General features: G+C 42.2%; 1 protein-coding gene across 1 annotated transcript; it reads left to right on the top strand.

Moving 5' to 3' along the window:
• Positions 1-813: 813 nt before the first annotated feature.
• On the top strand, positions 814-3,978 carry LOC132881131 (tripartite motif-containing protein 16-like). Its single transcript, XM_060913831.1, has 6 exons — positions 814-1,419; positions 2,167-2,262; positions 2,400-2,645; positions 2,766-2,937; positions 3,263-3,319; positions 3,437-3,978. The coding sequence occupies exons 1-6, from the start codon at positions 829-831 to the stop codon at positions 3,976-3,978; spliced, it is 1,704 nt and encodes a 567-aa protein (XP_060769814.1). The 5' UTR covers positions 814-828.
• The last annotated feature ends 10,807 nt before the right edge of the window (positions 3,979-14,785 follow it).

Consider the following 14,785-nt stretch of genomic DNA (forward strand, 5'->3'; position numbering starts at 1 on the left):
CTGACCCATGTTGCAACCACATGTGAAGCATGTGAAATGTATCTTGCATCTGTTTCAAGTCCTTTTTTTTTTTTTTTTTACTGTGCAACAACAGAATATTCTGCTTCAATGGAGACAAATATTTTCTTAAAAATCATTTACAATCTCATCATATGGTGAGTGTTTTCCTGAGAGGACATTTTTGATGGTCAAAGGATACTGTCAGAGGCACTTACTTACACTTAAATTTTCATTCACAATGGAAAGCTATTTATGTCCTGAAGTAAAACTTAGTGAGTGTTAATAATGCAATTCTGAATTTAACCAGTAAAATCTAACGGTCATGATTAAAGTAGAATTGAAGGAAAAGACCACAAGGTCAAAACTTAGCCCACATTTGACTCTTACAAGCATATTTATAAGAACTTATAAGATACATTACTGCTGCAGGTAGGGCTGGGTGTGACCCTGTAAAAAAAGGTATATGAAACTCCAATGTATATATACTGGACTGAGTTGCAGGAGGTAGTTGATGTTATTCAAAAAGAACCATGATTGTGAAACAGCTCATAAAGCCGTTATTTACTTTGGTTGAACTTTGTGATTCCACTCATAAAGGAAAACACCAATCACACAGCTCAGGAATAAAACATCACACATGATCTCTGTACTCCTCCTCCTTGTCTCTCTAATACTTTCCCCCTCCCTTTCTCTCTCACTCTCTCATATACACAGAAGCAGGAAGCAGCTCCTCATTTTGGAGGAAACAGAAAATCAGAGTCTCTCTCTCTCTCTCTCTCTCTCTCTCTCTCTCTCTCTCTCTCTCTCTCTCTCTTTGAGGTCAGGAAAATGGCCAAGGCCAGTATCTCAGTAGACCAAGACCAGTTCATCTGTCCAGTGTGTTTGGATCTACTGAAGGATCCAGTGACGATCCCCTGTGGTCACAGTTTCTGTAAGGTGTGCATTAATGACTACTGGGATCAGGATGAGAAGAGTGGAGTTTATCTCTGTCCTCAGTGCAGAGACACTTTCACTCCAAGGCCTGTTCTATGCAGAAACAATATGCTGGCTGAAGTGGTGGAGAAACTGAAGAAGATTGAAGTCCAGACTGCTTCTCCTGCTCCCTGTTATGCTGGACCTGGAGATGTGGAGTGTGATTTCTGCACCGGGAGAAAACACAAAGCTGTCAAGTCCTGTCTAATGTGTCTGGCCTCCTTTTGTGAAACTCATTTAAAACCTCATCTTGAAATTCCTGCTTTGAAAAAGCACAAGTTAGTCAAAGCTTCTGGAAATCTACAAGAGAAGATCTGCTCTGAGCATAATAAACTGTTGAAGATCTACTGTCATACTGACCAAAGCTTCATCTGTAAACTGTGTATGACCAATGAACACAAAAGCCACAACACCATCTCAGTTAAAGCATACAGAAGTGAAAAACAGGTGAGAAATACAAGCCTAATTTATTCAGAGTCGTTTCATACAATTTACATTTCTAATCTAAAGTGGCTGAAGGTTTTCAGTTCAAGCAGAAGCCACACCTTATTTCAGTCTTACAATTATTTTCCTCCATCTTTAAATAAATGATGAGTTTGATGGGTTCTGGCTACTGACTGGCTGGAATGAATATCTGAAGACACAAACCAGCTCTTTGGGGATTAGATTAGGACCAGCTTTAGGACCTCACTTTTGTAATTTAAAGGAATAATGTCAATGTGAGTTAAATTGAAGATGTTTGTTAGTAAAGAAGTGCTGAATAAAATTATCCTTATCAGGTCGGAGCAGTCAGTGAACTTTTCAGCCCACACCCTTCTGAACATCATTTTACAGCTTTACAGTGTCAAATCATTAACTCTTTATCTGTTGTTAATGTATGAAGTAAAAAAGAAGAAACATATATTCTTTTCTAACATTTCTAACTTTTAACTCCTGCTGAATTAAACATTTGTATTTAGCATTAGTAAAATTGCCCAATGATACAAAAAGTCATAATAATAATAATCACCACCTCAGACCACATTATGAACTTCAATAAACTTTAAAACCTCCAACATCCAGCCTTTTACACTTCAATAAGGTGCTCCGTAGAACCCGAGTGAACTTTAACCCTTTATCTGCAGTTAATATTCACCCACTGAGCTCATAACCTCATCATGTATAAACAGTGAAATGGATTTTATTTGTCCTCAGAGTGAGTTAAAGGAGGAGCAGATGAAATCCCAGCAGAGAATCCAAGAGAAGCAGAAGAAGGTGCAGGAGCTGAAACAGGCTGTGAACACTATAAAGGTGAGCAGTGAGCAGAGACAGAGCTGCTCCTAGAAACACACACAACATGGACAACGAGTCATTTACAGTCCCAGTAAGAGAGGGAATGATAGATGAGCTTTAAATCTTGTGTGTGTGTTGTGTGTGTGTCCTAACAGCTCAGTGCAGAGACAGCAGTGGAGGACAGTGAGAGGATCTTTATTGAGCTGATCAGCTCCTTGGAGAAAAAGCGCTCGGAGGTGACGGAGCTGATCAGAGATCAGGAGAAGGCTGAACTGAGTCGAGCTGAACGACTCCTGGAGCAACTGGAGCAGGAGATTGCTGATCTTCAGAGGAGAGTCACTGAGCTTGAGCAGCTTTCACACACACATGATCACATCACTTTCCTCCAGGTAACACTCACTGTCTGATCTACAGAGCCAGCTGTTCCTCACACACTCTCTAAAACACCTCTCATTAAGGTGAAAATAAACGTGTCTGTCTTACTTCACAAGTGGGTGTTAAATTTAATTTGCTTTCTGTAGGTTTTAGCTTCTGGACGTCAGTCTCCTGCATTTAACAGACTAACATTTCACACATCCAGCCTCGGTATCAGTCAACATCTCTCATTTGATGGAGTGAGGAAATCTCTCTCTGATCTGAAAAAGAGACTCGAGGAATTCTGCCAGGAGGAATTTATCAAAATCCTTGAACATGGTAAGAGGATCCGTTCCTGCTGGAGTGAGGGAAGTCTTTATTCGCTCGGTGACAGAGTGATGTCGAGATGTCAGTCTTCGTTCCTGAGCACCAAAGCACTGCACAGTTTAGAGTTTTTAACACTCACCTGATTCGAGTCTTGATGATGAATTGCTGATGTGAATGAGTTTGCGTTCGAGCTGAGAAACTCTGCATTCTGGTGCTTCAAGACTGAAGTGTGACGTCTGATCTACACACATTTCTGATCTACACACAAGTGATGATTTAAACAAATGTCTGATTTTATGGGTTTTACCATCAGACCATTTTATTTCTGTCTCCACAGTTGAAGACGTTCAGATTTTACTCTCAGAGCCAAAGAGCAGAGACGAGTTTCTGAAATGTATGTCTACAACACACACACACACACACACACACACACACACACACACACACACACACACACACACAAATCGATGCTGTGATTAATATCTAACGTTCACATTTCTCATGTGTTTAGATTTCTGTGATCTGACTCTGGATCCCAACACAGTAAATTATCACCTCATTCTGTCTGAGAAGAACAGAGTGGTGACACGCAGTGAGAGAAAACAGCCATATTTTGATCATCCAGAAAGATTTGACTCCTACTGTGAGGTGTTGTGTAAGGAGAGAGTGTGTGGACGCTGTTACTGGGAGGTGGAGTGGAGCGGTGAGGGATATGTATTAATATCAGTCTCATATAAAGACATCAGAAGGAAAGGACGGGGTAATGAGTGTTGGTTTGGATTCAACAATCAGTCCTGGAGTCTGTGGTGCTCTTCTTCTTCTCTCTCTTTCTGTCACAACAGCATAAAGACTGATCTCAGAGTTCCATCCCCCTCCAGAATAGGAGTGTATGTGGATCACAGTGCAGGAACTCTGTCCTTCTACAGCATTTCTGACACGATGAAGCTCCTCCACAGAGTCCACACCACATTCACTCAGCCTCTATACGCTGGGTTCTGGCTCTACTGGTGTGAACCAGGGTCAACTGTGAGGTTGTGTGATCCAAAAAAATAATGAGTTTTTGTTGTGTTATTGTTACTAATTTGTCAGTTAAGAAAAACTTTGAGTACATTCCTCATTGATCCTCAACTGTAAAAAAAATGTGAACATTAAATAATTAAAAACACTAAATATTAAAACTTTGCATTTTGCCTCTAGAATCTAGAGTCTAACAGATAAAGGGTCTATAGTTACAGTCTAGAATCATCAGTTACAGATATAAAGGAAATTAAATTGTAAGATCTGAATGTACGGCCAATAAAATATAAAATCTCTACTGATTTCAGAAATTAGTGCAGCAAAATGCCTGAACTTTCTCGAAAGTCTGTATTTATTGGGTTTTATGTTTGTAAATATAATAATTTGTAATTTGGTAATAATGCTTTGGTTAAAATGTTTACTGACTCTAATAAACCCTTAAAATGTGGATGTTTCTCTCAGAAATATTTCATTACTAATAACCTGTTTTAGTCCTCAGAGAAATCTGGTTTGTTTTTTCACGTGATGTGACGTTTTGATTCTCTACACACTTCTGTGCAAAGGGCGTCACCCTGTATAGTGTTTTAAACAGTAAATCTGCCAGTCTGTGTCTCATCGAGCAGGTGGACAAAACAAGTTCAGATTCGTCAAGGTTCTGAAAGTTCTGATGAATCAGAGCTCTGAGACTCCGATATGATCTGAAGAAAGGCGGAGGTTCTGGAAGGCTGCCGTTAATGTGATACTCACAAAATATGTGTTTTGTTGAGATTATTATTATTGTTGTTTCATTTCCTCTGAGAGTCACTTTTTGGTTTATCGCTATTGTATTATTTTATTGTAGTCTGTCTAATTCAGAATAAGAAGTCACACATACCCCTTTTCCACCAAATCAGTTCCAGGGCTGGTTTGGGGCCAGTGCTGGTGCTGGTTCACAACTCGTTCAACTTGCAAGCCAGCTGAGAACCAGTTTGCTTTTCCATAGCTCGCGGTGCTAAGGGAAGCCACGTCATTACGCCGCTGTATACGTCAGTTACGTCGTTGTATACGTCAGTTACGTCGCTACGTTTGCATAAACCTTGGTGCGAATATCGAAGCAAAAACAATGCGGAAGAAGCAGCAGCAACAACAACAACAATAATAGTGGATGACTTCGCGTTTGTACAGCTGCTGCTTCTCGTCGCTTAAAAATGGCGATCTTTCATGGTCTTGTTATTGTTGTTGGTCTTAACAACTCCGCCCCCCCGCTGATGTACAGTAAGCAGTTCTTTCCTCTGGCCCAGCAGAGAGTTGGTGCTAGCCTGGAACTGGTTTTTCTGGCCCCAGAGCCAGTTCTTTGTCAGTGGAAACAGAAAACCTGGTTCCAAACTAAGCACTGGCCCTGAACCAGCCCTGGAACTGCTTTGGTGGAAAAGGGGCAACAGAGAAACACACAATGACATGCTGTTGCGTGAAATGGACCCTGGGAGGCAGCACTTACCAGCGGCATCACTGGGACTCTTTGCAATGCATCACGAAAGTGGGGCTCATAATCTAGATGACTGTAGAATAAGCAACAGTTGTCCTGCTTCGCTGATTTCTGTCTTATATTTCCAGGTTAATTACTCACTTTTTTTGTGACTTCAGATGTTTATAAGCTAATATGAATCCCCGGTGATGTGTGGTCTATAAGCTAAAAGCTTGTTAAGTGTGTAAATAAAGTAAAGTGTCACAGTGCGTGACTATTGTAGTGGGGAAAATGGCATCCGACACTGAAGCCAAATGTTTACTTTCGCTTGTTTCTTTCGGCTCCTGGGCATTTGTGGGTTATTACTGTATGTGTGAAAACCAGTTGTGCGTGTAGTGCATTGCTTGAAATGCTGAAGCTAATGCTAATGTGCAGGTTAAGCAGACCCTCCAGGATTTCGCAATGTTGCGATTTTCAACTTCAACGCAAATTCAACCAATCCCCGCGAATTCAGGGCGGTGCTGCAATTATATCCAATCACCGCAACTTTCCCACAAATTTGACCAATCGTTAGCGTCGTCTTGAGGTGACGTCGACAAACTACCTTTCGCCTTAATTCCAGTGTTGCCAGATTGGGGGGTTTCCCGCCCAGTTGGGGGGTTTCAAGTGGATTTTGGCAGGTTTTGAACATATTTTGGACTGGAAAACATCAGCAGTATCTGGCAACACTGCATGTGCGAGTCAGTGTTTATATAGAGAGCATGCACGTGACGTCACAAGGTCACGTGATATTCGTTATCCGCCATTTTGGACGGCAAGGCCGCGCATAGAACTTAGACGAACCTGTTCTAATTATCAAGTGTGTGGGAGTAGATCTTTCGAGAATGGTTATATCTTGTTCAGCATTTGGTGTAATCTTCTAATTCAATACTCCTAGTACATCTGTTAAGTTGATTTTCAGATTGAATGATAGCTGCATACTTAGAAACTAGACAGTCTCTAACGTTTAAAATGGCTATGCCTAGCCCTACTACCCTGGCCTAGTCTATGACAATGTTTTATCTTTTTGGCTCATATATGCCTTTGAAAGGCCAATCCATAGTAGGGATGGCGAAAACTAAAAAAAAATCTTGACTGACCACCGAGCCTCATTAGCCGGTCAAAGTCGGTTAACCTATGAGTTTAAACAGGGATGCAAATGGCAGATGCCGCCTTTTTCATGGCTGAATCGCGCAGACCCGATTTTTTTTTTTTTTAGGGGGGGCGTTGGAGTGTCTGAATAATTTCATCAGAGTAAATTCTGTATTAAAATTACTAAATAAGCAAATGCCTTACAGTCCATGAAAAATAGGAAGTATGAGAAGAAAACAGTAAATCAGAAAGCTGCCCACGTTTTTGATTTACTGTTTTTCAGACAAAAACATACATATTTACAACCCTGTCATTATCTGGAACTGAGTTTAAATTTCGAACATTCTTAAGATAAAACGTCCTGCATAGTCTCTTTATGATAAACGTCTTAATGACACTTACCCGTGAGGTTATCAAGTAGACATTCTTCTTCGGAACCTTCCAGAGGTATAGTTGGGATACCCATCCCGCAACAAAATATTTATAAGCTTCCAGGCTCTTGTAAGCTTTGAGGGCTTTGCCAGTGTAACACGATTCACGATTAACGAGAAAATTGTAAATGTCATGGTAGGCCAGATCGGGCAAATCGCCGGCACCGCAGCTCCGAATTTCCCTGAACAAGGATTGCGGCAAGTTGTACGGATCTGCAATCCCCAACCTGGAACACTTTTCCATATAATGCTGCCTCACGTCACCTTCAAGATGCTGAACAAACTTAGACAAGTAATCGCGCGATGTAGATGGGGTATTTTCCGAATTTTCTTGGGGATTACTCCCTGGATCCATTACGCTTGGGCAAGGTAAACTATACTGATGCCGTCCAATATGCCGGAGTGGGCGGAGTACACATGTGCAGGTCACGTGACTGCACATCCTCTATAGGCTTAAATTCTGTTACTGAAAGTGTATTATGTTTACAGTGAAGGACTGTGTGCACTTTACATTATTTTTTTACTTAATATAAGAAATTAATGGATGCCAATGTTTTTGCCAAAATGGTATTTTATTTTCCATTGTTTAGGCAGCTTCAGCATCATACTGTGAGATTCTGTTCAAATTGTTTTTTTCTTCTATGAAGCCTGAGCCATTTATTTTATTAGTTTATAATTATTGTTTAATTTAGTCTTCAGGAGAGACTGCCTGCACACAGTACTAGTATTAATAGTTTTTTTTTCTTACATGAAAGCTGAGGCATTTATATTATATTTTAAGGTAACTTCATGTTGTGCTGTGAGGTTCTATGCACTTTAACTTTTGAACCAACAGGTGCATTTGGATAAGTAAAGCCTATTTTTCTGCATTTTTGTAGTCGTGGTAATCTTTTATATTGGTAAAGTTGTTTATAGGACCATTTCTCAGTGTCTTTGTTTTTTTAATCAATAGTTTTTCAGTAATAACTTAATATTTAACACATCACTCAATTTTAATCACAAAAAGAGAAAATTGCAACAATTTCTTGCAACTTTCACTTCCTCCCGCAATGTAATCGCAACAAAAACCTAAAAAACACAGCAACTTTCATCGCAATGTTTTGGAAAACCCCCCGCAACATCAGACATTTTAGCCCGCAACAATCACAAAAAAGGCCCGCGAAATCCTGGGGGGACTGGTTAAGGCCAGCTATGGCTGCAGCCTTGGTGAAGAGCACACATCAGTTGTAAACAATAAATTCACGGGTTAAAGCGGCAAGCTATGAGTCAGCCATGTTTATTATTTCAGTTTGTGTTCAGTTGTGTAAATGTGAACTAGTTTAACTGCAAGAGAGATTTATTCTGTTATATTAAGTGAGCACTTAATGTACTTAATGTACTTTATGTCCAGTTAAAGAAAATACTCTTTTAATGAGAGATAATGATGTGTGTTTGAGAGAAAAGTGTATATGGTACATGATTGGTGATGGACAGATGACATGATAAAATGGGAAAATGTTTATCTTTGGTTTGATACAAATTTTGATATGTTTATTTCTTGAAAATATGAAAGTATATACATTTAACGTGAATGTTATCTAAAATGGTTAATACCAGTGCTTTAATGCAGACATAATAACAGAAATAATTCATGATTGCAGTGAAAAGGTTAAAATGAAAGTGAGAATAAACATAATCCAGATGAATGGAGAATGAGCAACAGTTGTCCTGCTTCGCTGATTTCTGTCTTATATTTCCAGCTCCTTTCAGAGGATTATCTATATATCTGTCAGCGGAGACCAAGCCGGGACCTGCTACATTAATCGTAAGGATATCACAACCCAGGAGAAGTTGGAGTGAACCATCTTCTGTTCTCAGAAATGATTATTTAATTTGTGCTTTAAAATATTGAGAGATTTTTTCACTGAAAGTTAAAAACTGACTGTAATTTTTCTGAGAACATGGTTACCTGCTGTAATTAATGAACATAGAGACCAAAATAAAGCAGAAACTGTAGTTACCTGCTATGGTGACTGTGGGGCATTGAAATATATCTTGTATCTTATCAAATCAAATCAAAATTTATTTGTCACATATACAAATCATACAGAGTATGACATGCAGTGAAATGCTTATTGCAGTGCTCCGTAGGTCGTGAAGATGGGGGGGGGGGAGTAAAAAGGAAAGGGAGTAAAATAGAATGTAATAAATTGAATAAAAAACAAGAATAAAAAAAAGTGTGATGGCATGCTCTGCAGAATATACATAATATACAGAATATGCACACACACACACACACACACACACACACACACACACACACACACACACACACAACCCCGATTCCAAAAAAGTTGGGACAAAGTACAAATTGTAAATAAAAACGGAATGCAATAATTTGCAAATCTCAAAAACTGATATTGTATTCACAATAGAACATAGACAACATATCAAATGTCGAAAGTGAGACATTTTGAAATTTCATGACAGCAACACATCTCAAAAAAGTTGGGACGGGGCAATAAGAGGCTGGAAAAGTTAAAGGTACAAAAAAGGAACAGCTGGAGGACCAAATTGCAACTCATTAGGTCAATGGGCAATAGGTCATTAACATGACTGGGTATAAAAAGAGCATCTTGGAGTGGCAGCGGCTCTCAGAAGTAAAGATGGGAAGAGGATCACCAATCCCCCTAATTCTGTGCCGACAAATAGTGGAGCAATATCAGAAAGGAGTTCGACAGTGTAAAATTTCAAAGAGTTTGAACATCTCATCATCTACAGTGCATAATATCATCAAAAGATTCAGAGAATCTGGAAGAATCTCTGTGCGTAAGGGTCAAGGCCGGAAAACCATACTGGGTGCCCGTGATCTTCGGGCCCTTAGATGGCACTGCATCGCATACAGGCATGCTTCTGTATTGGAAATCACAAAATGGGCTCAGGAATATTTCCAGAGAACATTATCTGTGAACACAATTCACCGTGCCATCCGCCATTGCCAGCTAAAACTGTATAGTTCAAAGAAGAAGCCATATCTAAACATGATCCAGAAGCGCAGATGTCTTCTCTGGGCCAAGGCTCATTTAAAATGGACTGTGGCAAAGTGGAAAACTGTTCTGTGGTCAGACGAATCAAAATTTGAAGTTCTTTATGGAAATCAGGGACGCCATGTCATTCAGACTAAAGAGGAGAAGGACGACCCAAGTTGTTATCAGTGCTCAGTTCAGAAGCCTGCATCTCTGATGGTATGGGGTTGCATTAGTGCATGTGCCATGGGCAGCTTACACATCTGGAAAGACACCATCAATGCTGAAAGGTATATCCAGGTTCTAGAGCAACATATGCTCCCATCCAGATGACGTCTCTTTCAGGGAAGACCTTGCATTTTCCAACATGACAATGCCAAACCACATACTGCATCAATTACAGCATCATGGCTGTGTAGAAGAAGGGTCCAGGTACTGAACTGGCCAGCCTGCAGTCCAGATCTTTCACCCATACAAAACATTTGGCGCATCATAAAACGGAAGATATGACAAAAAAAGACCTAAGACAGTTGAGCAACTAGAATTCTACATTAGACAAGAATGGGTTAACATTCCTATCCCTAAACTTGAGCAACTTGTCTCCTCAGTCCCCAGACATTTACAGACTGTTGTAAAGAGAAAAGGGGATGTCTCACAGTGGTAAACATGGCCTTGTCCCAACTTTTTTGAGATGTGTTGTTGTCATGAAATTTAAAATCGCCTAATTTTTCTCTTTAAATGATACATTTTCTCAGTTTAAACATTTGATATGTCATCTATGTTCTATTCTGAATAAAATATGGAATTTTGAACCTTCCACATCATTGCATTCCGTTTTTATTTACAATTTATACTTTGTCCCAACTTTTTTGGAATCGGGGTTGTACATAGAGGGCCAAAAATTTACATACAGCACACCTAATATCTGGGTAAAATGTCTCATAGCAAGTCACTTTGACCAAACATTTTTTGTTTACCATGAACAAGCTTCTGGCTGAATTCTGGTTGGATATTTCACGACTCTTCATGGTAGAATTGGTAGAGTTCAATTAAATTGTGTTGTTTTTCTTGGCATGGACTTATAAGCACGGTCCATATATTTTCAGTCAGGTTGAAGTCAGGGCTTGTTTTAAGCTTAATGTTTGGCCCCGGTCACACCGCCCGAACTTTGCTGGAGCGTTCCTTGAACGGTAGGGAGGGGGGGGGGCCGAATTTCGACAACGCTCGTCACCGCGCACAAAATAGGAAAAAAATCGAAAACACGGGCGTTGGCTTAGCGGTGCACCGCTGAAGCCGGCGTTGCTTTAGCGTTGGTTTAGCGGTAGCGAGCGTTGGTTTAGCGGTGACGCGAGCGTTGGTATAGCGGCGTTCTGTGCATGCGGGCTTTGGCTCGGCGGGGGTATAAATTTGGTTTAGCAGCATACCGCTTGTGACTACAGAGCTGAACGGATCGTTTTGATACAAGTTCTGATAGATTTTTGAGAGAAGCTCCACCATCAGCTTGTCATACAGTCCATGTTCAGGCCTTCTCAGTATCCACTGTCTGACCCACACAACTCTGTCTCTCCTTCTTCTCTCTCTTCTCCTTTTTTTTTCTAGTTAAAATTCTTATTACTGTTCTGTTGTCTGTATAGCTTTTCCCCTTTTTTCACTGTTGTTTAGTTGATCTTATCATATTTTTATCTATAAAAACGTTTGTTATTAATATTATTATTTATATTACTTTATACTTTTTTATTATCATTCATATTACTTTATTTTTTGTTTATTGTTTATTGGCAGTCAGATTATTTCTATTTTCATTATGTTTTTGCTGTCTTTTCCTTAATGTTATTATTATTTGCTATTATATTATCTTTATCATTATTTAATCATCATTTAATATTTACTATTAATATATACAACATTTTACTTTATAATTGTTATCCATAGGTACTAGTCATACTTTTTGAAATCAAATTTTATAATCAAATTCCAGTCTAGTCTATACAATGCATTTTCATTGTCTACTAGTCTAGTCAATTTAAGTCAATTTATTATTATTATTATTATTATTATTATTATTTTATTATTGTGGTTGTTGTTGTTATTATTATTATTATTTTCACCATTTACATAGTACAGTGAGTCAATATTAAGTCAAATCATAACGTTGCCATTGCTGTTTTACGTGTTTTAATGGGACCACAATGGAAATAAGTGCTTGCGCTTTCTTGTGTAATCCTGATTTTAATGTATTTTGTACTTCATTTTACATTATGATCGAATCAAATCAAATCAAATAAAAAAATCTGTCAACAGCTTGTTGCAATCTGAGGAGGTTCTGATTCTGCTGCTGGACTAGTGCACCAATCATAGCAAGTCTCGCAGCATCCATGGTGATACAGTTTTACTGTAACTTTGAGAAAATTCGATATAGATGAGGTCTGAACTCAATGGCAGCTCGATTCCAAATGAGCTCCTGGTCCATTTCTCCCCGTATTTATAGCCAAATTCTGGTCCCGCTCCGACACCTCTATACCAACGCCAAACCAAAGTTCATCGCCGCCATGGATAGCTGCTTCAATGCCCGACACCGTTCCAGCAACCCCGTGTCCGCTCGTAAAACACTTACAACCGCTCCACCGAAGTTTGTGCAACGTTTAATCACCGCCCGGGCAATGCTGGCGAAGCAGCGGTGGTCCAGCGTTCAAGATTTCTGCGTTGGCCTAGCGGACCCAAGCGTCCACGAACTTGCGTCTAGCGGTGCCAAACTTTGACTGGGCGTTGGTGGAGCGGGGGTGAACTTTGCCGGGGCGGAAAATTGCCCCCTCCTCACCGCTCGCAATATTTTGTGCAGCTCAAAACTTTCGGAGCGGTAGGAGGGCCCCTCGAGAAACATCAGCGGTGGCCGAGCGTATACGGCTGTAGCGCGTATCGAGTGTGGGTGGAGCACAGAGGACGGCAGGACAACGTTTGGAGGCAGACAAGGCGATTTATTTTTACAACTTTTCAGTAATCTCATTCATTCATTCACACGCACACACTTGTCTGGTCCCGGGTTGCGCTCCCTCTCCTCTCTCTCTGCCTCCTTAAATAGGGAGCGGTTACTGGGAAAACACACACACAAACACAGGTTAATTATCCTCAGGTGTCGTGATTCTGCCACTCACCTTCCCCGGCTCCACCCTCCTGTCACAGACCGGCGCTTGACCACGCCCCCGCTGCCACATACCCCCACCGCCCGACTCAGGCCGGGCGCTCGTCTGGCCCGCAGCCAACTCCCCCCCCCCCCTTGACGGGAGAGGAAGTCCGCCACGACCATCTGCGCCCCCGGCCTGTGGACCACCTTGAAGTTGAAGGGTTGGAGTGCCAGATACCAACGGGTGATCCGCGCGTTGGCATCCTTCATGCGGTGGAGCCACTGGAGGGGCGCGTGGTCCGAACAGAGAGTGAAAGAGCGCCCCAGCAGGTAGTAACGGAGGGCGAGGACCGCCCACTTAATCGCCAGGCACTCTTTTTCAATTGTGCTGTAGCGCCCCTCACGCACCGACAGCTTCCGGCTGATGTACAGGACCGGGCGGTCCTCCCCCTCCACCTGCTGGGACAAAACGGCCCCCAGCCCTCTGTCCGACGCATCGGTCTGCAACACAAAAGGGAGAGAGAAGTCAGGGGAGTGTAAAAGTGGCCCCCCACACAGTGCAGCCTTTACCTCAGAGAAAGCCCGCTGGCACTGCTCCGTCCACTGGACCGGATCTGGCGCCCCCTTTTTAGTGAGGTCAGTCAGCGGGCTGGTGACGTCCGAATAATTAGGTATAAACCTACGATAGTAGCCAGCCAGCCCCAGGAACTGCCTCACCCCCTTTTTGGTCTTGGGCCTCGGGCAGGCCGCAATCGCTGCTGTCTTATTAATTTGGGGACGCACCTGCCCGTTGCCCAAGTGGAAGCCCAGATACCGTACTTCCACCCGCCCAATCGCACACTTCTTCGGGTTGGCAGTGAGTCCCGCCCGCCTCAGCGACCTAAGGACGGCCCTCAGGTGTTGTAGGTGCTGCTGCCAATCATTACTATAAATGATGATATCATCTAGGTAAGCGGCGGCATAGGTGGCGTGGGGCCGGAGGACCCGGTCCATCAGCCGCTGAAACGTAGCGGGCGCCCCAAACAGCCCAAAAGGAAGTGTGACGAACTGGTGTAAGCCGAACGGTTTGGAAAAGGCCGTTTTTTCCCGGGATAATGGAGTCAAGGGGATCTGCCAATATCCCTTCGTCAAATCCAGTGTCGAGTAAAAGCGAGCCGTGCCTAGTCGATCGAGCAGCTCATCAATACGAGGCATTGGGTATGCATCAAATTTAGACACCGCGTTGACTTTTCTATAGTCCACACAGAACCGGACCGAGCCGTCGGCCTTGGGAACCAAGACCACCGGGCTGCTCCAGTCACTGTGGGACTCCTCGACGATGCCCATTTCGAGCATGGCCTGAAGTTCTTCCCGAACCACCTTTTTTTTGTGTTCGGGTAATCTATAAGGACGGCTCCGCACTACCACCCCCGGGGGCGTCTCTATGTGGTGTTCTATGAGGTTAGTGCGACCGGGCAGGGGCGAGAACACATCCGAAAACTCGGCCTGCAACTGGGCGACCTCCGTGAGTTGGGTCAGGGAGAGGTGGTCTCCACAGGGGACCGGAGAAGTACGTGATGCCAATGACCCTTTTTGGACCTCTGGCCCCAGCTCCGCCTTCTCCGGAACTACCGACACCAACGCCACGGGGACCTCCTCGTTCCAGAGTTTCAGCAGATTGAGGTGGTAGATCTGTAGCGCCCCCTCCCTGTCCGTTTGCCTAACCTCATAG

This window comes from Neoarius graeffei, chromosome 2 (genome assembly GCF_027579695.1).
Source record: "Neoarius graeffei isolate fNeoGra1 chromosome 2, fNeoGra1.pri, whole genome shotgun sequence".
NCBI classification, from domain to species: domain Eukaryota; kingdom Metazoa; phylum Chordata; class Actinopteri; order Siluriformes; family Ariidae; genus Neoarius; species Neoarius graeffei.